At 44.6% G+C, this 22,746-nt stretch overlaps 1 protein-coding gene across 2 annotated transcripts in view; it reads right to left on the bottom strand.

The window, feature by feature from the left end:
- Positions 1–221: 221 nt before the first annotated feature.
- Positions 222–22,746, bottom strand: part of LOC149348210 (cytochrome P450 6B5-like) — a 38,317-nt gene continuing 15,792 nt past the window's right edge. For both annotated transcript variants that reach the window (XM_089588005.1, XM_089588004.1), the window contains 10 exons: positions 19,534–19,659; positions 17,184–17,427; positions 16,539–16,669; positions 12,274–12,370; positions 7,869–7,929; positions 6,725–6,833; positions 5,447–5,535; positions 3,658–3,798; positions 2,417–2,582; positions 222–625 (listed from right to left, as the gene is read on the bottom strand). In XM_089588005.1, coding sequence (XP_089444131.1) covers positions 545–625; positions 2,417–2,582; positions 3,658–3,798; positions 5,447–5,535; positions 6,725–6,833; positions 7,869–7,929; positions 12,274–12,370; positions 16,539–16,669; positions 17,184–17,427; positions 19,534–19,659 — 1,245 coding nt within the window. In that variant the 3' untranslated portion in view covers positions 222–544. The remainder of the gene's footprint in view (positions 626–2,416; positions 2,583–3,657; positions 3,799–5,446; positions 5,536–6,724; positions 6,834–7,868; positions 7,930–12,273; positions 12,371–16,538; positions 16,670–17,183; positions 17,428–19,533; positions 19,660–22,746) is intronic.

Consider the following 22,746-nt stretch of genomic DNA (forward strand, 5'->3'; position numbering starts at 1 on the left):
TTGTTTTTTTTTTTGCTGTTGACCGAGTAGGAACGACAGATATTTGCGCAGTAAAAAAAGAATCTTCTGCAGTTACTACACAAAGTTCTCCTTAAGTAAACCACAGAAAAACTACCGTACCCCATAAAAATACCAGAAAACAAGAAAAAAATGTCGTTACGACAGAACAAATAATTTTGTCGTATTTTTTACATGTTTCTGCCATTTTTTTTTACTTGGAGTTATTCCGCCGAAAACGTTTATTAGTTTTACACAGCACACACACGCACACACACATACATAGCAGGAGATATGCGCACAGGAAGGCCCAGTCTTTCTGCAAACATTCTATCGTCGAGATCCTTCGATGCCAGCATCGATGCATGATTGATGCACATTCCAATTTTTACAGTTTTGTTCAAGAAGTTTACACACGTCTGAAACAAGTGGACATCTTTCGCTGTCTACATCACAGTATTAAACTCTCCGTGTTGAATACTTAGAATAGTCGGAGGGTTCACGTGTTTCTTCTTTTGTTGTTTCTCCTGAACGACATTGAGGCAAACTATCGTATTTTCTCGAGGCTGACCCAGACGCCCTTTCTGGGTGAAGCGATGATTGACTGGGTCTTCCGTTCCAATTCACCCTAGAAAATAAGAAAAAAAAGGCGAGTGTATTGCATGAAAAGAGTTTTGAGGAAGCAGTGGAACGACTGTCATCTCTGGGTAGCGAAAACATTTCTCCGCTTGTATTATTCTATTCCCGTCATGCGCATGCTTGAAAAATAGGAAAAATAGAAGGTATAGATAACGCTACACTACATACAGTTTGAGAATTTGAAGTGGCGAATCGAAATTCTCTGAAGGACAAGCACAACCAAAGAAGACGGTAAGCAAGCAGTGATGGCTTTGAATAGTTTCATCACTAACAAGCACTAACGCGCAGCTGACTGTTTAGAACGTAAAATTTTGCCACAGGTTATAGCTTGCGAGGGGCCGAGATCATGTTGCAACCGCAGTCGGATACCGAAAAAAAGGCATCCGGTCAATGTTTTAAAATCAGTAATTTGTAATGGTTCTGGTGGAGCATTTGCGCTTACTCTGAGTAAACAACTTGTCCGCCATGAAAGGAGTGGTAGTTTGCTCAGAGGAGGAGGCCATATGGACCAGAACCATTTCTGCGTATGCCGCTAGTTTTGGCTCTTCGTAGTGGCAGGTGATGAATATTTCTGATAACTTTGATCTAAACACTCAAGTATTCCACTCAAACATTAAATGAACAAAAAAGGAACCACGAAATGCCATCTCACGCGTCAAATTACAGCATGAATGTGCCAGCGGTGTAGCCGAAAACAATCTTTTACAGGGTGCATTTAGCGATGCAACACACGAGCCAGTTAGTGATTTGGCCGGGCGTAATTGCAACATCAGGCGTTAATGAGTAAAAAAGCACCAACATGAAAAAAATGTTCCTCTACGTCTGTTCCAGCATTCCTGTTTTGTTTGTACTGTTTTAAGAATGGTCTTTAATTTGGCCAGTCCCGTCTTCCGCTCCCTGGACAAAACCTCCCTCTCTCACTCAGGTTTTCTTATGACCGCGCTGTTTCAGGCAGAGAATGGCATCTAACAGAATTCAGTGATAACCCCAAGGCTACATTAGCGGATATGGGTTGCACGGTTCTTTGAAAAGTAATGAAGGTAAAAACTGGCAGAGGCTTAGCTTGGTTAAGCCCGGTAAGTCGCGAAAGCAATAGCCCTGGCTGCGCCTGGTTTGGCTGGTGGTGTGTCTTGGTAGTGCTCTTAGTAAAGCTTACGTGTATGAAAGTTTTGCCCATTTGTTTTCCATGGCATTATACTCACTACACGAGGGCCCCCGCGTGCTGGGAGATTTATGCGTGCCTCGGTCGCCAAAACGAGCGGCTGACGCTAACGGATGATTGTCTAGAAGCTCCGAGCTACGCGGCTGAAGCCGGCGGCCGAGGTTGCGGATAACCGCTGGATGGATGTATAGATAGGAGCGCCCCCTTTGAAACTGGATGGTGGCAATTGCCGCCATGGTAAGGTTTTCTTTTTTTTTGTTCTTTTTTTTCCATTTTTTGACTTTTTCGATTCTTTATTTCTTTTTCTTTTTCTTTATTTCTTATTGTTTCACTTTTTATTTTTTATTTTTTTATTATTTTTTTGCGGCAGCTGCGCGCAGCTGCGGCGCGGCGCGGCGTGGATCCGCTGTGACAGTAGCGACGAGCTGAGTTGGGCCCCAGTTTTCTCTCCGTCTGGCGTGACGTCATAACAGAGGTCAAGCTAAAGGTCAAACGTGGATACGCCGGGACGACGCTGAAGGCTCAAAACCTAGCGCAGTATTGCTTTTGCAATAAAAATTGCGCAGTGCATGGTAATCCGAGTACCCGTGGACGTGACGGCGAAAGCATGACACTCACGTTCTTATGCCTGGCGCCGAGGCGCACGCGGAAGCGGTGCACTAGCTTGGCGATGATGAGAGTCACCTCCAGCAGGGCCAGTTTCATGCCGACGCAGTTGCGAGGCCCAATCCCGAAAGGCTGGAATGCGAGGGGGTCACGGGACGCCTTCTGCTCGGGAGAAAACCTGGTGGGTGGGATAGTAATGTGCAGTTTTAATGGTAGCTTTTATTTTACCAGAAAGAAATATACATGGTGGCAGGGTGTCCATAGTAAAGAGTGTATACAATGCAGTTATTTTTAACTATTCGTTTCCAGCTAATTTGTTTCATGTCTCTTCCCGCCCCACTAGAAATGCCGTTTCAAGTTATTTCGACCTTCCTCCGAGTAGAAACAGGGGGAACTTTGGCTTTCTAAAGTGCTGCATGGCGAAAGTGTTTCCTGGCGCACTGTTTTTTTTATTTCTCATATTTTATTTTTGAGTTTATTTTTTATTTCTTTTTCTTTTCTTACTTTCATTTTTATTTTTTATTGTATTTATGAAACCCATGCCTTCACTAAATGCGCCTTTATTCATGACGAAACCCTAATCCTTTGTGGCGGAGTGGTAGCGTCTCCACTTGAAATGTCAAAGGCCCTGGTTCGATTCCCAGCCATCACACAGTATTTTCTAAGTAGTGACACCGAAACGCGGACACATTTGCTAACATTCCTTGGTCACGACAGTATGAGGCATTATAGGCTTTAACCTTAATATTTATGGCCAAAGGGTGCTAGAATTGGCTGGTGCAAAAATAAGGAACAATATGCCACCCGCAATAAAACACTGTCATAAATTTTCTACGCAACTTAAAGAACACTATCAGCAATTACTTTTCCTCTCGTAAATCTTTCTTCATTCAAAGCACATCACAGATTAGAAACTTCAGATGTATTGTTTTTTCTTTGCACTAACGTCAGAGATGACTATTTGTTGCTGTCTTATTGACAATGATATTTTTTTTGTCGAGTACTATTTTGAACAAAAACCATTTTTACATTTTTTCTTTCTTAACTTCTGCACGACCCCGCAGCCCGCGTTTTCATCTACACGTGGAGGAAAATTTCCCGTGATTTGGATGATTTGTGTACCTTTTTGTAGATAAAAAAAGAAAAAAAGAAAAAGGCCTTTCACATTTTTTTGGGGTGTGGTTGCACTAATTCCAAAGCGACAGCGATGGTATTCGTATTACGTTAAATTGTTCTTGTTGCGATGTACTCGCCTGTCGGGATCGAACTCTTCCGGATTGTCCCAGAAACGGGGATCCATGTGTATCTGTTGCGTGCACGACATGATGCTGGTTCCCTTTGGGATAATCATGTCCTTGTACGTGTAATCGCAGGAGGCCATTCTGGAAGTGAACCTGCGGCAAAGAAAGGAAAAAAAAAATGAAATTTTACAGTCAGTGCTTAATGCTTGATGGGCTCCCACCCGAGTGAGGAGTGTACACAGAGCAGCAAGGACCGCCTTTGTGAGCTCGAAAATGATGAGAATCCGAGATCGGAACAGTATTATTCTAAGAAATTCCACAAACTTTTAAGATGAAAGACAAAGAAAGATCAATTCAGTCCGGAGGGCCAACGTTCTGTGGTGGCGTCTACCATAGTTTATGGCTTTCTTTTTTTTTTTTTTTTGTGGGAGAGGAAATGGCGCAGTAAATGTTTAACTGCTCTGTGTCGGTGGACATCTCATCTGCTCCGTAAGGGAAGGGAGGTTTTTGCCTGTTTTTGGTGAAAATAACTTCAACGTACCCTGCTCCCCTCTGATGCCCTCTGGCACTGAGGTTGATAAAGTGAATAAAAGATTAGGAAATAAGGTAATTTACTAGAAAAACAAAAATGACAAGAAAGCAAAGAAATGAATTAATATCTGACCACATGAATTTTTATCCGAGGAGTTGGTTTAAGGGGTTTAACGTCCCAAAGCGACTAAGGCTATGAGAGACGCCGTAGTGGAGGGCTCCGGAAATTTCGACCACCTGGGGTTCTTTAACGTGCACTGACATACGGGCCTCTAGAATTTCTCCTCCAAAGAAATTCAACTGCCGCGGCTGGGATCGAACCCGCGTCTTTCGGGTCAGCAGCCGAGCACCATAACCACTGAGCCCCATAACCACTGAGTGAGCAGTTCTGGAAAATTCGCCTTGTCCTTCAAAACGCGTGCACCGTAACGCGTTCTGAACGACAGTGCTGTAAATCTAAGCATTTCGTGAAAATGAGATGACCTAATTGGTGAACGAAAAGCCTGTCGACCTTGTTACACTGCAGCAATCGGCAAGCAACCTCACAGCGGACAATCTCTCGCGGAGAACCAGACTGAATGCGTTAGTAGTCCTGAAACAATTCCTGTCGGTAGAAAAAGCAATATATTTCTAGGAGGAGGTTGTACTCCTCTCCTTTCAATTTCTTGTACAATCCTGAAGTCGTGTCAGCGGCGCAGGCACTTCAAGCTAACGCCACTTTACTCTCACCACGTCGAAATGTTATCGTTCTTGGCGCTGAGTGCCCCAGTGTGAAGGTGCCGTGAGATATACGCATGGCCAACAGAATGCGTGACCAGTAATAGCTGCATGACCTAATGGACGTCATAGGCGCAGATTTCTGGGTCTCCTGACCAAGATTTTCACTTTGCAACCGATAACCGTCTTTTTTGTCAATGAAGCCTTGTACGCCAAGTCCACGGAGTGTGCCCTTTATAATTCGTGTCTCATGGTTTCTAGGACATGAGCTTTAACGTGTACTCGTCCGTGAAGCTGTAGAGACTTGTCAGTTTGGTGCCGAGATCTTGCGCAAAAAGAATACCCAAAAGACCTGTAACGACCCTAAAGAAAGAGAACCAAGCTTTCTGCCAATACCATGTCGCTAACTGATTTACCCGACTAACGTTTTAAGGCGTTGCCTTTCTAAAATAAATTCATTCACTCATCAATTATGCTACCATCTCAGCGACTGCAATGCCAGTGATATATCTCCGTGGCATTATGCGAGCCTATGCAACTGCTGTGCACTCACGTGACAACCGGGCTGTAACGGCGCAAACTTTCGAATAATGCCTGCGTTGTGTAAGGCAAATCATTGATGGTGTCGTAGGAGAACCCGCCCTGGAAGAGAAAAAGATGCATGAGTGCTTAAAGCGACTGCACAGAACGCGCCATATTGTCTCGGAACGTACTATGCTACTGCGAGAAGAAAAGAAATTAGCGAAAAGACCGAAAAGAAGAGCAGGAAGAAATTCAGGTGGTTACACGGCCCCCGAATTGTCCCAGGGCTCATGTGCGCATGCAGCCTTCGTGGGAACAGGCGCACTACTTCAAACTCGAAAGTTTGCTCTCATCATTGCTACCAACGCCTCCGTTGTATCAGTGTCAGCCACATCACTCGCTTCGCAACGAGACCTCTTCGGATGCCTTGGTTTACTTAGTCGTCGTGATGTGGCGCCACTTATGGGGAGCGGTGACTGATGTCATACCGTGAGTATAAGCAATATCGCCCAATGCAGTTTTGTGAATCGCCAGATCGGTAAAAAAAAAGAGGCCAACGAAAATTTCAGAGGAGACTTGATTTGTTGAAAGCGGTTGATTTGGCTCACATTGAAATCAAAGAAGAATTGTTGGTACAGACTGATACATCTGTAAGAGCAGTGCAACTAGGTTTAATTCATCCCACCAGCTCGAAGTTTATTTGTATGTTGATATTTTAAAAATAAGCAAAAGATCGACCCAACTAGTAGTACTCTAGAAGAAATGCAATCCGACGACAGCACAGCTCTCGTAATTTTGTAGTGCTGTCTTCAATGTTGTATGGTCTTCAATTTTTTCTTCGAACATGACTTGAAGGACAGAACCCTTTCCGGATGTGTCACACATAAAGCTAGGCTATTCTGCACACAGCGACGTGATGAAACAGTTAGCAAAAAGTAAAGGCGATGAAAGTGGGAAACCCCAAGGAATTTTTGCTAGATGTTAGCTGTAAACATCTTTTTTGAATTAAGCCTGAGCAGCCTGAAAGAACGAAATTTAAATTCAAGCGATTCCGTGTGAACGATCATCAAAGGTGGCCAGCAGTGAGATAAGTAGCCGTCGTGAATGCCAAAAAAGCGCAATATGGCAGTATGGTAATGCTGACAATAGGCTTAGCCATGACATAATCATTATTAGTAGCATTATTCGTCTCGCGCAGAGGCCAACTGAATACCACAATGTCGATATAAACGCGGCGTCAATGCCCTCGCTTTAATCAGCGTTCAGGGAGAGAGTAAAATCACGTAGAAGAGGTGCCATATTGACTCACGTGTTTTTCGTAGGCAGCGTTCACTTCTTCTCTGACCTTCTCCTGGACTTCGGGATATTTCGCCAGACAGAAGACAAAGTGGGAGCCGTTGGCCGAAACAGTTTCGAACCTGTGGAGGAGGGACAGAAGTTCGAGTTATTTATTCAAATTCAAATTATTTGACGTTCATATTTTTGCAGCAGGGGTAACTTCGCACCCTTGGGAAATATCTTGATGTATTCGTTTGTGCGAGAAGCCCTGCGATGCTATGGGGATGTTTTCGATGCGTTAGCATTAGAACCCGCCTTTGCGAAAAATTTGTCCGACGTCGGCGGTGTGTGAAGACTCGGAGGAAAGGAGGTACGGTGGAGAGAGAGAGAAAGAACTAGAGGACGAGGGAAGAGAGGAAGGGACATCGGAGAGAGTGCGAGTCGGGGGCAGGCGACGGTTAACGGGTACAGCGGGGTACACTGCGATTGTTTGGTTGGATCGGGCGAGCGGAGGTGTACGGCGCCTCACGGCTGACTCGATCACGCCACCCGCCACCGTTATAGGGAAACATTAATGCTAACACATATTCTGTCGCATGGATTGTACTGATCGTCTGTCACTTATTTTGTCGAAGGCAGATGGCTTTGCGTTTTATCCACACCAATGGAACTCCGTTGTCCTCTATGACTATAAAACTACACCAGAGGAAACGGAAGTAGCCAGTTATAGGTAGGACTTGATCTCTCGAGCGTGGTGGGCAAGAATTTATACGCTGCACTGTAGGCAACAAAGCGTATTGCAACTTGGATTAAAGCCCAGCAAATATGGGGAAACACTTCTGGTTTGCACGGTTGCCACAACTTGTCGAGTGACACTGAACACTCAGAATCATAGCGGAGATTTTTAATCTTCTGAATAGATCCGGTGATTTTCTATGGCTCTCGAAAATAGTGCGAGCTCGATACGGCTATAAAGTTGCAGACTTCATATTCGATTGGTTCGTAAAAATTACTATTCACACACCCCAATCTGTTTGTTTTGGTTTCTGCAGACGTGAATGTCCGAGAGAGGTCAGGTATTGTTGTGAAATACTTATGACGGGTTGTATAGTATCGCTACTGCATTCAATGTCATCGGATTCAGAGATATTGAATAGGCACTTGATAAAACTTACCCTGCGGTTAGAGCTGAGGCTGCGTTGGTAGCGACATCTTGGAGCGGCATCAGAAACTCCCCTGCGAAGAGATCGAAACGTACTTTTTTGGGATACCTTGGGCTTATGATGGCTGCAGAGAGCAGTAAAATGCGATTACTCTTGCCTGCTTCCATGTCAACGTCTTCAAATAACAGCTTCTCTGTGAAACATGGGTTGACAGCTGACGCTGAGAGTTAATTAACATTCCGTGATTTGTTGAGAGACGAGTTCGAACCAATTATTTTCATGATAAACATAGCAGAGCCGACAGCGCGAATAACGCTGCGAATTAAACGACGCTTCTCGTAAGGAGCAAAGTCCATATTCACGTATTCGTTTAATGATCTCGTTCGAACAACAACAAGACCAACCCAGAGAAAGCGGTTTACACACCAAAGAGGGATACGCACAACAACAAACTAAGTGCTGCTGTACCAAACAAGCTATTAGACGAGATCTGAAGTTCCCACGAGCCCTAGGAATTAAGCCTGATTTGCTAATTTGCATAACTGATGACCTAATTAGGGAAAGCCAATGAAAGTATCCGATCGCAGCAGCAAACACACACGCACACAAAACCATACACGTACGCATTCGGAAAAAAAGCCATCTTAAAATGCAAGACCGGAAACTATGTTAAATTCATTAGCACCGTTCGCACCGTTAGAATATGCGTAACGTAATTAGATGAACTCTGTGTCGAGCCATGCATCTGTTTTCAAACGCAAGCACGGCAATTACCTTAGAGGCCCGTTTTTCCCTAGTTATTTGGCGCAATCGCCGCCGACTCACCTGGTCTAAAAAAGCTCTAATTGTTTTACCTCTCGCGAATGCCTTTTGGTTTTTCAATATATTTGAACAATTTTCAGTTAGGTCAGCTGGACACCGTTCGCGCAATACCTCATTTTACGGAAACAGCGGAATTAAGGGAAATTTTGCTTTGTGAACAGCAGCCTGATTTACATTAACCCGGCTGCTAGAAAGGAGTCGAGTCAGGTTGGACTGAGAAAGTCAAGTCTAACATGATTACGTCGATTTTGCATGAACTCTACGTCAGCGAGTCGAGACCAGCGCGACTTGCAGCGACGCCCAGCGTTGAGCAAGGACAATGTGAGCGTGTAGGGTGGCTCCGAGATCAGGGTAAGCTACCATGGTCTCGGAGGTACTATAGCGCCACTGAAATACGGGTTCCTATTTCTCATATGTCTTCCGTTGTCACAAAACTTAGACGAAACTTAAGTTCCTCTTAGTGGTTCATATATGAATAAACCGGGTTTCTTGGAAAACGGGGGGAGGAGGGGGGGAAGGGGGGGGGGGGGACTGCGCAGTTGCAGAATTTTGATGGCGGGAAGGAGGGCAAAGGCTTTACTGAGGCTGAATCTGCCGTTATGGTAAGCCAAAGCGCTTTTTCGGGCGAGGGAGCAAACACGTGCAGTCTTTGTCAAAAGTTTAGAGCCCAGGGGGTTTGCTTCTAAGCCTCGCAGTGGGACTGTTGTAAAATTTGTGGTAGTACTACCCACTGCAGTAGGCAGGACCAGAAATCTTCTTACCTTCAGCAAATTTGGACCCCCGGAGATCCATTACAAACCAGACAGTGTGCTTCAGAAGCAAACCCCCTGGGCTCCAAACTTTTGACAAAGGCTGTACATCGATAATGAGCGTCACCTGCTGCCATGGCTGCCGTGCTTCGTGCTTAGAAACCGTCGCGAACTAAGTTTTATAGCCGTGTTATAACAGCGCTTGTTTCGTGTTATATCTGCTACGTGTTTGTAGCTCTGAATTGGTGCAAACGTGTAGTTTAAACAGCCCAAATTCAATGCCCATTTATTTTTCTTTTCATTACTATTTTTATTTCTTTTCTTTTTAGCACAGTTATAATTTTGCGCTCCTCGCTCCTTCCGTCTTTTTATCCCCAAGTCCCTTCCCTAAGCGGAGTAGCGTGTCAGGGACTTTTTAATGACGGCTAAAATCTCTGCTTTTCAATACAATGTTTCTCTCTGTCGTAACGTTCATAGGAAGCACGACGCTTGGACACCGTTACACTTCCGAGTCTCTTCTGCAGAGTGTTTGTTTTACTTAAATCGATACGCCCATATCGAGGGTCCTCTACAATTAGTTTTCCGAAAGGAAATGAATGCAACTTTCTTGGACATGCTAGACTGCTTATTGCAAATGTGCGCTGGTTGGGGTTGTGGTTATTATTAAATGAAGAGCTTTGCGCCTTTCGAAATGGGAGGGGCTCTTAGTCCAGGGCTCCTGCATCCTCAGTTGTTTACTGTGCCCGCTGAACAAACTGGCTCTGGTCGTCTAGTTTTGAGCTGGAGAGCACGTCCTCCTACTTGATCAGGTTGGCTGGGATTCTCGGGGCCAGTTTTTGCGTCGCTGTGTGCGGTGGTGGACCTGGAGCTAGTTTGTACGCCGTACGCAGCAGTACCTCGAGCTGATTTATTTCTCTAGGATTCAACGGGAGGTGCGGTGCAGAGTAGACAGTTCGACTGATTACCAGGGCTTTAACTAGGCGGATAGTATCGTCCTCCTGCATGCCATGCGGCTAAGTCGTGATGCGGCTGATATTACGCCCAATTTTTGCGACAGTGCTACTGAGATTTTCTACTGCGCTGGTACAGCCCACGTCTAATATTCTTGTGTGAGCTTCAATTGAGACCTGACCGCCCCCTAACGTGAGTCGAATGAAGGGAGGTCTGAGGCTTTAAGAAGTTTTTTTTTCTTTGCGCAAAAAAATGTTGTTATGCTGAACGAAGAATCTGAATAACTAGCCCAACAAAAAGTCTTGATAAAGTTCTTAATCTTTGCCTGGCTGCTCGCCTTTGAGTTTCATTAGACCTAATTTTTACGCGGCGCACAGTAAGCCTCTTGCATGCGCGTATCTCTATTCTGCACCGGTCGCTTGCTGTAGAGCGTCTCGCGTCTCTCCTTAGGAGCTTGTTGTGGCCCACGAAATGATGATATCCGCGTCTAGAGCGTGACGCACACCAGCGTTCAGCTGCTATTTTAGCTGCATCATTGCGATATTGAAAAAGGGTGAGAGAAACGACCGGCCCTTGCGGCGTGCCTCTGTTGGGTGTGGAGATGACGGGCTTCACTGCGCGCACTTGGCTTTATGACTGCGCTATCTGTAATGAAGGAAATGTTGATATCCGCAATCGGTGTGATTAAGATTGTCTAATATTGTTGGCTGGCTGACATTATGAAATGCGCTTTTCAACTACAGAGACGACATTTCCTTGGGGATGTACTGGAATAAGAGAATTAGGAGATCTTCTCTGAGCTGTAAGAGAATATTTTGAGTGTACAGGTGGGATCTGAAGTCGAACATGGTATCAGGGGTGATGCCGTTTTACTCGAGAAGCATTTGGAGCCTCTTGAGGACGACGTACTTGAAGAGCCTTCCCGCGAACTATGCTAGCGATATTGTTCTCAGGTTGGCCAGCAAATGGGCTTGCCTGGCTTTGGTACTAAAATAATTTCTGCGGAGGAGTTAGTGTGGATGAACATGAAAACAGCATTGTAGTCGTCCACGAAAAACGCCCTCGAGAAAGAAAAAAGTGTTGACTTTTCACCGTCTATCGAAGTTCTTTAGAGTAAGTGTGGCTGCGAGTTTATCGGATGTTGTCTTTAAATGCGATGACAAGAATTCGAGGCTGTTACCTCATGGCGTTCTGCTTGTGACCTGCCTTAACTTGAAGGAGGCAGGTCCGCCGGTCCAAGTGTTGTCATTAACTATGCGGTTTTTAATTGTTGTGCTTGTTCAAAGGGTTTAACGTCACAAAGCGACTAAGGATATGAGGATTGCGGTAATGGAGAGCCGCGGATAATTTTGACCAGCCGGGGTTCTTTAACATGCACTGACATCGCGCAGTACACGGGCCTTTAGCACTGAGCCTCCATCGAAATGCAACCGCCGTTGCCGGGATTGAAACCGCGTCTTTGTGGTCTCAGCAGCCGAGCACAATAACCACAGAGTCACCACTGCCGTGGTGCCCTTGGCTGCTGGCGATTTATATATATATATTGGTTTATTGGGGTTTAACGTCCCAAAGCAACTAAGGCTATGAGGGACACCGCAGTGAAGGGCTCCGGAAATTTCGACCACCTGGGGTTCTTTAACGTGCACTGACATCTACCAGTACACGGGCCTCTAGAATTTCGCCTTCATCGAAATTCGGCCACCGCGGCTGGGTTCGAACCCGCGTCTTTCGTTTCAGCCGAGCGCCGTAACCACTGAGCCACCCATTTATATATAAATCACCAGCAGCTAAGGGCGCCACGGCATATATATATATATATATATATATATATATATATATATATATATATATATATATATATATATATATATATATATATATATATATTGGCTTACCTTTCTCGTTCGTACGAACCCGAAATTCACGCTTCTTGAGGAGTTCTTTTGGAACTTTTGCTTCTAGAAGACTGTGAATGAGATCCGGACGTGCTAGCTGCAAGGGGGAAAAAAATCAGAGCCTAAAAATCATCTCTAAGTCGAACTCTGGCAGTCATTTCTCGTAATATTATAAAGGAAAACACAGATGTCTCTTTATATGATCCTTCCTTCAATAAGTGATAGCTGTTGTAATACATACTGCTATTACTCAGGGTACAGCCACTTTATGCAAATACCGCCGTTAATGTAGAGAGTACGTTCGAATGACATATTAAATCTGCGGTAGTACACTTGTATGATAAAAGACTGCTTGTTTTCTCATTTTTGAGTATAGCACGTACAGTATCACGAGCAGTGATAGGTACTCTAATGCCTGTGCTGCAAAAGGTAATCCGCTGTCGTATGAAAAAAAAAACGGGTTCTATGATTCGCAATCAGGGACGCTGACGCGTTTTATTAAAAGCATAAAACGTCTAGGACGCACTGCTTTGCCAATCAGTTCTTTCTCGGGCATATACGAGGGGCGTTCATTAAAGATTTCCCCTGACCCACTTCCTTTGGACGGAAAGCAATGAAACTTTGCAGATTTATTAGTCCTTCTCTGCATAGGTGCCACCCAGGGACACACACTTCTCCCATAATTTTATGCAACTACAAACACCTCGCATGTAGAAGTTGACAGGTTGCTCCAAAGGTACATGTTGTGACTTCAGAAATCAGACTCTCATCATCTGAAAAATAGTTGTCCTTCAAATATTATTTCATTGTTGGAAAGGGGTGGAAGTCCGATGGTGCGAGGTCGGGTGAATAAGGGGGATGCGGTAGAATTTCAAAGCCGCAGCAGCGTGCTTCTATCTGGCCAGCATGTGAGTTGTGAACAGGGGATTGTCTTGCAGAAGGCGGACACCTTTGGTGAGCAGGCCACGTCTCTTGCTTTTGATGGCCTTCCGCAATTTCCGCAGCAGTGAAGCATACTATGCCCCAGTAATCGTGGCACCCTTTTCTAGGAAGCCCATCACGACTACTCCGTGCTGGTCTCAAAAGACTGTGAGCATGACCTTGCCCGCCGAGGGCTGGGTGCGAGCCTTCTTTGGAGGCGGTGAGTCCAAGTGCTTCCATTGCATCGACTGGACTTTAGTCTCAGGATCAGAGTGATGAACCCAGCTTGAATGCTGTGCAATCAGTCTGTTGAAAAAGTCCTCCTGGCTTCCACGGCACGTGGTCAAAAGAGCCTGAGAGCATTACACTCGTTCGTGCTTTTGGAAAGGAGTGAGCACCCGGGGAACCCAGTGAGCGGATACCTTACGCATATGAAGATAGTCCTGAAGGATTTTTTACATGAACCCAACACTGATCTTGACATTTTGGGCTAAGTCTCGAACGGTTACGCGGCGGTTTTCCAAAATTGCGGCCTCCACTTGCTGGATGCTGTGTTCATCGATAGCGCAGTGGGGTCGCCCGGCAATTGGAGCCGTTTCCACCGAAGTCCAACCGCATTTGAATTGACGATACCAGTTCTTCACTACATCAAATGATGGAGAACCCTCCCCATAATTCTCTTTTATCTCATTGAAGGTCTCCTTGGAATGCGGCCTTCGAAGTATAGGAACTTGATGACTGTTCTGTGTTCCAATGCATCCATTATCGCACCTCACACCACTTCAGCACCTCTAAAAGAAAGACTGTTATTAGTTCAGAGTTTCACATTGGCACCTGACCTATAGTGAGTTAAGTCATTACACATGCGCAGTTTCAGCGTCCTGCAATAAATGGAAGTGAGTCAGGGGAAATCTTTATTGAACGCCCCTCGTAAAACTCTGTTTAGTTGCGCGTAATGGAAGATAACGTGAATTTTTGCAACTCACGGAAATGAAGCGCCATCTGTAGGAAATGAAGGAAGCAGGACAACTGAGCGCCGAGAAGGATTATTTTGAAGAATTAATGCAATTACGTTGGCGTTGGACACAAGAATTTTTAGTAGGCCTTTCAGCTGTCCAGAACTCTTTGAGCTTGCTAGCTGTGAACCTCCGTATGGGGCCTATGCATTGAAAACCAGCCAAATGATTGGTTCCATACTCGGAAGTTAGCGGACTACGACATCATTTGCGACATTCAGATGAACTGCTCAGCGCTGAACCAAAAGTTAGTGATGAGAAACAAAGATGGCATGGTACATATGATTTAACGTCTAAAAGCAACATAGGTAATGTGGGGCGTAGTAGCGGAAGGCTACGGAATAATTTCTACCACCTGGGGTTCTTTAAGGTGCACTGAAATTGCACTGTAGAGAGGTGCCAGACAGCAAAAGTAACTGATTTCGCAGTTCACATAGTTGAAGACTGCGCTTTTCTGTCTACACTTCATGTTGGAGACGTCAGCGCCATTTTGTAGCCATTATAGCCTAGCTCTCACAGTGAGACCGTTTTCTCGGTTCTCCACGCCACGGGATCGTCTACTACTTCTACCAGGGATCGAAGTCCTACTCTAGGTACAAATTTAGAAGCTTTGCGTATACAAAGTCGGTCAGGAAGTGACTCAGAATCTACTGTAGCTCGGTAATGGAAAGCTGTACAGGGTTGAATTTTTTAGGTGGAAACATCGAGGCTATAGTTTTTTCTAAATGCTACTGAATATATATATCAACTGAATCACTGTACTGCAGCCATCTTTGTTTCCTTGACACGGATTGACTTTTGTAAAATCCCTGATGTTGGTCATTATACCACATTTCCACACACGCAATGAACTCTTCGTCATCTCAAACCTGTTTGTCACGCAGATAAGCCAGCAATCATATAAGGAGATAAAATCCGATAGCCGTTCATGAATTAATGACTTCGTGAAAGTATTGTGTTAGTCTCCAAAGGAACTTTTGCAGATATTAACACACATTGCTCCTAATTTCTATAATCCCCCTTGTCAAGAGCCATAAAACACAGGAAGCGCAATTTTTCTGCATTCCAATCTTGCGACTAAGGTCATGACCTATGCTTTTAGCATGCCTGCGTATTCCATGATCAGTCTCGTGGGGACGCATTTGTCATTTTTAATGAGTTCACAAATGACTGATGTATTTTAACCGGCTGTGACGCTTTACGCCCTATCTGAACTTGCCAGGACCGGATACTTCAGCCACTTTGTCAAAATATATGAAGCCATTGAAACACACTACTTCCGCTCATTCTGTTGTCCCGACATACTGTGTTGTCCCGACATACTGGGTTATATATAGATGTTTATGGGTATCGACAGACCTGTGGAGGAAATAGATCACTGCTCCTGGACGTTGTAGGGTGTGTCCCGTTGATAAGTTATGGTGGTTTACGTGAAACAACAGGAATGTGAGACTAGGCACTGAAAAGGGTATGAATGCCCAGTGCTTTTATATACAGATTTCATTTACCAAGACCTTACCAATACTGTACTACGGCTTATTGTGCGTTACTTTTTGACCAATCCTTGTATATAGCAGAGACCAGTGTAATCCGTTTGATCTCAAGTGGCTCAGATTGAGCAAATGATGTTACCACCCTGAGCTGAGGCGCTGGCATTAAGGCATACTATTCCCCATCACAGACTAGCCGCACACTATGCCGTGTTTTTGATTCCCAGTCCCTGGATTGATTAACCCTTTGAGGTGCTTTGTACACAAATGGGCACGTAGCGAACTCGTCGACTTTTTTGGGAGTGCGCTTTACCTTAGGTTGACTCTGAGTTCGAGCAGACTGAACATTCTTGATATCGTAAATAGGAGGCTTTAATGTCCTAACTAGAAAATATATTAAATAGTATTGTTGAGAAAGTGAACTATTAAATAGTATTGTTGAGAAAGTGAACTTGTTGCGCGTCCTCTATCTTTTTCCGGCTGACGCACTTGCCTTGTTATAAAAATAGCATAGTTTTCTAAGTTTGTTTCTGCATGTTTATCTGCGAAACGGAAAGCGATCCCAGGATCCTTTTTGGGTGTTTTCACCCATTAGCAAAATTAGAGACATTCTGTACATGTCTTTGAAAATGATCTTTTAATGCATTGAGTCATAAAACTCAATATGTAGCTTTTCTGATGCGTGGTTATACGATATAGGCGAAAAATATTTGTTTTGAGTCGAGCAAATGAGCGAAGTCCGTAGCGGGTTAAGACTCTGCAAGATCCCCGAGGCATACAGCCGTTTTTCAGGACACCAGTGAGGTGCTGTTGAAGAAGCAAGAGAAGCCAGACGTACGCTTGGGTCTTTGGCTCTGAGCTCCGCAATGGGCTGGGCGATTCGGGCCAGAGTTGTGAGGGGTTCATGGCCAAACTGCAGCTCTACCAGGCTCACAAGCTTGCTGAGGAATTTGATTCCACCGAAGAACTCTGGAAGGGATGCAAGAAGAATAGAAGAAAAGAGACAACAATGTTTTTCTTGATAAGGCAGACAGTCCTTTATCAGCTCTGAGTGCTACTGAGTGTCATTCGGCAGAATATGACCAACAGAATTCCTGAACTCAGGATGGTCATTATAACTGCTCATTTACTCGGAGAAAAATGTATCAAAATAGAAAATTCATATATTTGTCTTCTCACTGGCCCACCATGATATTCCCCTACCCCTTTATTATGTTTATTCTCTCGTTCAGCATTCCCGGTTACGTAGTCATTTTATGTTGATTTTTGGTGGGGTAGCACTACAGGCGCTATTATTCTTTGTTTTCTCTTCTTGTGTGCGTCTTCTTGTGTGCTTAAATTCATTTCAAAACAAGCTCTGCACTATCTAGCCCATACAGAAGTTTTGTTAAATTAGCTAACAGGACATCCTGCCATTACTCGTGAGTTTTTTTCTTCTCCCTCTCTTCGCCTGGGGTAATTCATCTGTCCAGAGTACACTCACGACCGATCCTCTGGTAGACACTGTCGATCACGTTGAGAACGAAGAAGCGGGAAGAGATGAAGTACTCGTCATCTGGCTTGTGCTGTACGTCCAGGTAAATGCCGCAGGCGGTCTCGGCTACCATGTCGAAGGCCAGCTTCCCCAGAAGGGGATAAATGTTCACCTCCCCGTCCTCATCTTCCCGGCACTTGGCTTCCACGAGGTCCAGGAACTTGTCCACGGAATTGTTCATTCCTTCCAACATCTGTTTACAGAAACAGCGTAAGTGTATGTACCAGCCAAACAGCCAACCAGTTCTGCGATCCATCATGTTGCAATACTCCCCGGTGACACCATAGAGTTTCTTACTATTACCTAGAGGGAAAGCTGGCGGCGCTGCACTTCAACCACCATGGACGCCCAAAGCATCATGGGGCGGTGAGCTACTTGTTGCGGCACAGTCGTAATATATTAACTCTATGGTCGTAATTTTTCGGGAACATGGAGTGGCACTACTAAGACGTTTCATTCCAAAAACGCTGTTCGTGTGTGCGCAGACGACTTTGGCGCGAACGCAGTGTGCAAAAACCATACTAGTAAAAATGCATAGACACACGACGCCAATAAAAGGTTTTACTTTTCCGAAATGCCATTAAATAACTACTTAAAGTATCTAAGCAACAACATTTTTTTTAAAACATATTTACTTTTAAAAATGCGCTTGTTAATTAAGAAATATTAGTTTCTGTAGTGTTCACTACTTGGCCAATAGGAGAGCGAGTCGTCTCTTATTTTGGGTAAACTTTGCACTTAAATGCTTTTCTGCCCGTTTGTTGCAATCATTAGACAAGATCTTGAATGTTAGGACGTTTGTAGTTATCGAACAGCTTTATTTTTATATTATTTTTTGGCCGAAAATTGCAGTTCCGCAACAAGTAGCTCACCGCCCCATGATGCTTTGAGTGCCCATGGTGGCTGAAGTGGTCTCGAGGGGTCTCCATGCAAACTCCCATAGACGGGCTGCCAGCTTTCCCTCTAGGTAATAGTAAGAAACTCTATGGGTGACACTGACCCCGAGCAGAGTTGATTATAAAACAGGCTCAATCTATGTTGTAATGTAGATTAAGGAGGCAGTTAGCCAGACGTGTCAACGGAACAAAGAGTGTGTGATTGTAGAACACTACGAAAAAAAGCGAGAACGGCATGAACGCTGCACTTGCAAATGAAATAAGAAAACGCCCTATCGATGAGCAAAAAAAAAATCGCGCCAGAGAACGAAAATTTTAGCTTTTGTTTTCAAGGTTGTTTCTAAAATATCTAGAAGTTTGCGCATTCGCAATTCTTTTGCGCATCGATGGGATGTTTTCCGGTTTCATTTAGTTGCAAGTGCAGCTTCCGTCATGTCCTCGCCTTTTCTACGTGGTGTTTTTTAAAGCTACATCCTTTGTCCCATTATGAGTCCATGTAAACATGAAGGAAAAGGATAACATAATTTATTTTTGTTTCTCTAAACGGCCACAAAATGCTAACCTGTCTACTGCTTTCTGGATTTGAACACCAGAAGTTTCCATTTCTTTTTTTTTTTAATGCGAAGCAGTTCTGCCGCCCAGTACTCCTTGGCTTCTCTGGAGGCATGTGGCCTTTTCATCCGTAGTAGCAACATATGTCGCTAGATAAGTTACACTGACAAGGAATGTAAACACTGTCAAAGCCTAAAGTCTGGGCTGCTAATTTATAGCAAAACTGAAAAACAGGGAAGATATTCATTTAAGGCACTACTTTTCTCGAGCGAATTGTTTTTTTTTTCTGATGCCTTCAAGCATTACAGTTGCATTTGGATTCTCCCGAGGCCAGTCCTCTGGGGTACGGTCCTTCAGTGTTCAGCCTGTCGTACTCCTGTGTAAGGAGTTTGATTATATGCAAAGGTGAATATTCTCTGCTCTGCACCTGAACTTACTCTGCTCAGAGTTGCATCTATGGGCATGCCAAAAGCCATTAAACAGACCAAAACCTCTTATACAGCTTGAGCTAGAATAAATGAGCTCCCGTGGACGCCTACCACAACAACAAGGCTCTAAGTTCACCTGTATAACAGGGGCGAATCAATGTGCTTACAAGCGTAGACATGTAAATGGGTCTGTTGGAGCTCTGTTTACACAAATTTTCAACGAGATGGACCTGCGGTATGAAGGAATGCCCCCTCCCCCCCCCTCTCCCTGGCATTTCATACGATAGGGTAATAAAGGCCCAGTAGGTGATATCCTGCAACCTTTTTAGCTCTTAATTCAATGTCCACTGAAGTCCTATTGAACGTGAAGTGCGCTGGAAGGGAACATAACCATAGTGACGCTTTCGAAAATGGTCAGCTCACAGGTCGCAACTTGGCCGCCGTGAAGCCCATGGACATGGAACGCCTGACGAACTTCCACCGATGGCCCTTGGCAAAAGAGATGTTGTTGCGGAGCTCCGGGTTTTCATTTAGTGTGCCCCAGACATCCTGCGTTTTATTTTTAGTTACACACAAAGACTGCATGTAACAGTGCACTCCACATAAGCTGTGGTAATCAAAAATCTGCGAAAGAATCCACATCAGTACACTCAAAGATCACTCCTGCTAAACACTGCCATTGCAGAGTAGTGTTTTCCTTTCTTTTCGTTTTCTTTTCTTTCTTTTCTAGAAACGCTCACTCCTTGCAAAGCACTCCAGATAAACCTCTGAGTGACCGGCCACGGTGGCGATCAGTGAACGTCGAATCGAATCCCGGCTGCGGTGTGCGTATTTCGACGAAGCCGAAATGCAAATACGCCCGTGTGTTGTGTGTTGTCAGCGCTCGTCGCAATAAAAAAGTCGCAGATGATCGGAACTAATCTGGATCCCTCGTGGACGGTAACTGTTTATTTTATTTATGAAATACTGGGGCCATGTACGCTAAAACAGGAGAGGAAAAAATGCATAAAGGAGTACCTGTGGTTACTGCATCAGACAACAGAAAAATCGGCAAGTACATTAAGAAAAATCTATACAGTCGTACGGAATAACATGACAGGTAAACACTACATTAATACTGCACAATACTGCGCATTTGCATCTTTAAGACCATTAAGCCCCAAATACCACCCCAACCACTTGGCGGTATCGTCGAGTTAATATTTTTGTTGACATAGAAATTAAGTGTCACTCGTTAAATGTTAATTTTATTAGGAGAGAGAAAATATTCCAGTGTCAGTATGACACTGTGACAGCTTTGGTCGCCGGAAAAAGCTCGTGACCTGTAGAAGTAGTCAATAACCGGATAAAATTAATCTTACTCAAAGGTGCAGACTATATATTCGGCGCTATGTGGCATCCGCAATGCAAATGCGTATCTAATAACTGAGACAACTTTGTTGTGTCCTGAAATAATTGACATTATGCTTTTTGTTGGTTTTACGGGCCACTTAAAGGCCAACTGCAACAACATTTTTGCTTCATTATATGCTTTTTTTTTTCTAGTAGTGTGCTAAGAGAAAGACCTAACAAGAGAGCGCAATAGTTATTGGAGCAAGCGTGTAACTAATAGCTCTCAAAAATTGTCGTTTTTTCATACGGGAACTTGACAAAGAACGGCCATTACCAAGTGTCGGAAGTCTCGTATAAACAGTAGCCCTCGGAATCATTCCGACTGGTAGTCGTGGCGTTTTGGAGGCTCGCTGCTACCCGTGTAACCAGCAGTAGTCGGGCTCGCATTGTAAACGTTTAGAGTGAGCAGTGCGCACGCTGAAGGAATGTACCGCCTTTGTCAAAAGTAACCAGGCTGCATGGTTTTCTTCTAGCTTGTATAGCGGAGCCCTTGTAGCTCCGCTATACAAGCCCCCCCCCCCCAGTCCTTACCTTTAACGACCATTTCAGCTTCATGGAAGCTGTGAGCGCTTTACTGTACGAGCTAGAAAGAAATTATGCAGCCTGGTTACTTTTGACAAAGACTTTTGACATCGCTACGAAGGAACGCCCGCGAACAGGGACCACTTTTTGTTGCGCGGTGTTTGCTTTCGTCCTTTTTATCACTGGATGGCGCTGTAGTATACATGGCCTGTTCTGAAAGTAGTAGGACTCATTTTTTTAAACAAAATTTATTCAAGAGAATAGTACAAACGATTACAATTTTTCAAGGTAGCACGCTTCCGAACCTTCACGCTGCTGCCAATGAGTTTCACAGTTTTCGTACGCCCCCAGGAACGCCTTTACCGGAATGCTGTTTAACTCCCTTGTCACGGCCTGTTGAACCACCTCTACCGATCCGTGATGTTTCCCCTTGAGCGTTGATTTTATTCTCGGGAATAGAAAAAAGTCTGGCGGGGCCAAGTCGAGACTGTAGGGGGGCTGAGGCAGCGTTGCCGCCTTGTGCTGGACAAAAAATCGGGGTCCTCATTCACATGATGAAGAAGATCCTACCGGTTGGCCTTTTCCTCCTGTGACAACACTCCCGGCACCAACTTCGCGCACGCTTTCCTCATGGATAAGTTTTCTGTCGCGATCTCAAAAACTTGGGTTTGAGGAATGCTCAAGTCATCAGCAATCATTCTGATACGCATTCTTCGATCACTGTTAAGTAAATGTTTCACTCGCTACACATTTTCGTTGGTCTTGCTGGTCGAAGGGCGTCTGAAGCGGTCGTCTTCCTCCACTCTTTCCTTAACTTCTCGGAACAGCTTGTGCCACTTAAAAAACACCTGATCTACTTATGGCAGCGTCACCGTAGGCCTCCTTAATCATGTTGTGAGTCTCTTTACCCGTTTTACCAAGATGTACTCAAAATTTCATCGCGTGTCGCTGATCCAGTAAACGCTTCATGATTCTGCGTGACGAGACGTTTCGACAGGGGTTCACAGTACAAGCGACCTCCTCTCTTCAACGGCCGAGAGCCGAATGCCGATTTTCCCCAGAATTCCCAATATCCCCCTTCAACGATCCTGCACGCGCAGACCGCCTCTCGTCCGCCCGTTCGCCCAGGACAAAACCAGTCCTACTACTTTCAGAACAGACCCTGTATATTTTGAGAAAATTCCGTTTATCGGGCTGAATCGTGACAGTAGATTCAGGCTTCCGCATCCTTCTGTACATCCAAGCAAGGACCCCACAAGAACGTCAAGTGAAATAGCTTGTGTTTTATAGTAGCATAGTACGTATAAGAAATAAGCGATTTCAATAAGTATCACTAAGAATATCCAGGAAACATGTAAACCATATAGCCTATATACGGCTTAAGATATTCCTTGTGACCGCTGTTACAACCCATAAGGCAGAAGGAAATGCATGGCGACTAACATTTTCAATAACGCTGTTTTTAAGACCATTTTTTAAACATTTTGTGCAACATTGTTTCAGCATAGTTTAATAACAAAGAGAGCGAGAGAATAAACTTTATTAATATTGTGACGAAGACGAAGCTAGCAGTGGCGCGGCACGGAGCGCTCGCGCTAGGCCAGCGGCCATTAAATCATCTCTTGTTCATGGTTCCACGCCTCATTCTTCGGCTGGCCGCCACGTTACATTTGGTGTGAGGTGCTGGGGTCCCTTCATCGCCATCCTGGTCACGGAGCTTCG

Source organism: Amblyomma mixtum, chromosome 4 (assembly GCF_055824585.1).
Source record: "Amblyomma mixtum isolate Tamu chromosome 4, ASM5582458v1, whole genome shotgun sequence".
NCBI lineage: Eukaryota > Metazoa > Arthropoda > Arachnida > Ixodida > Ixodidae > Amblyomma > Amblyomma mixtum.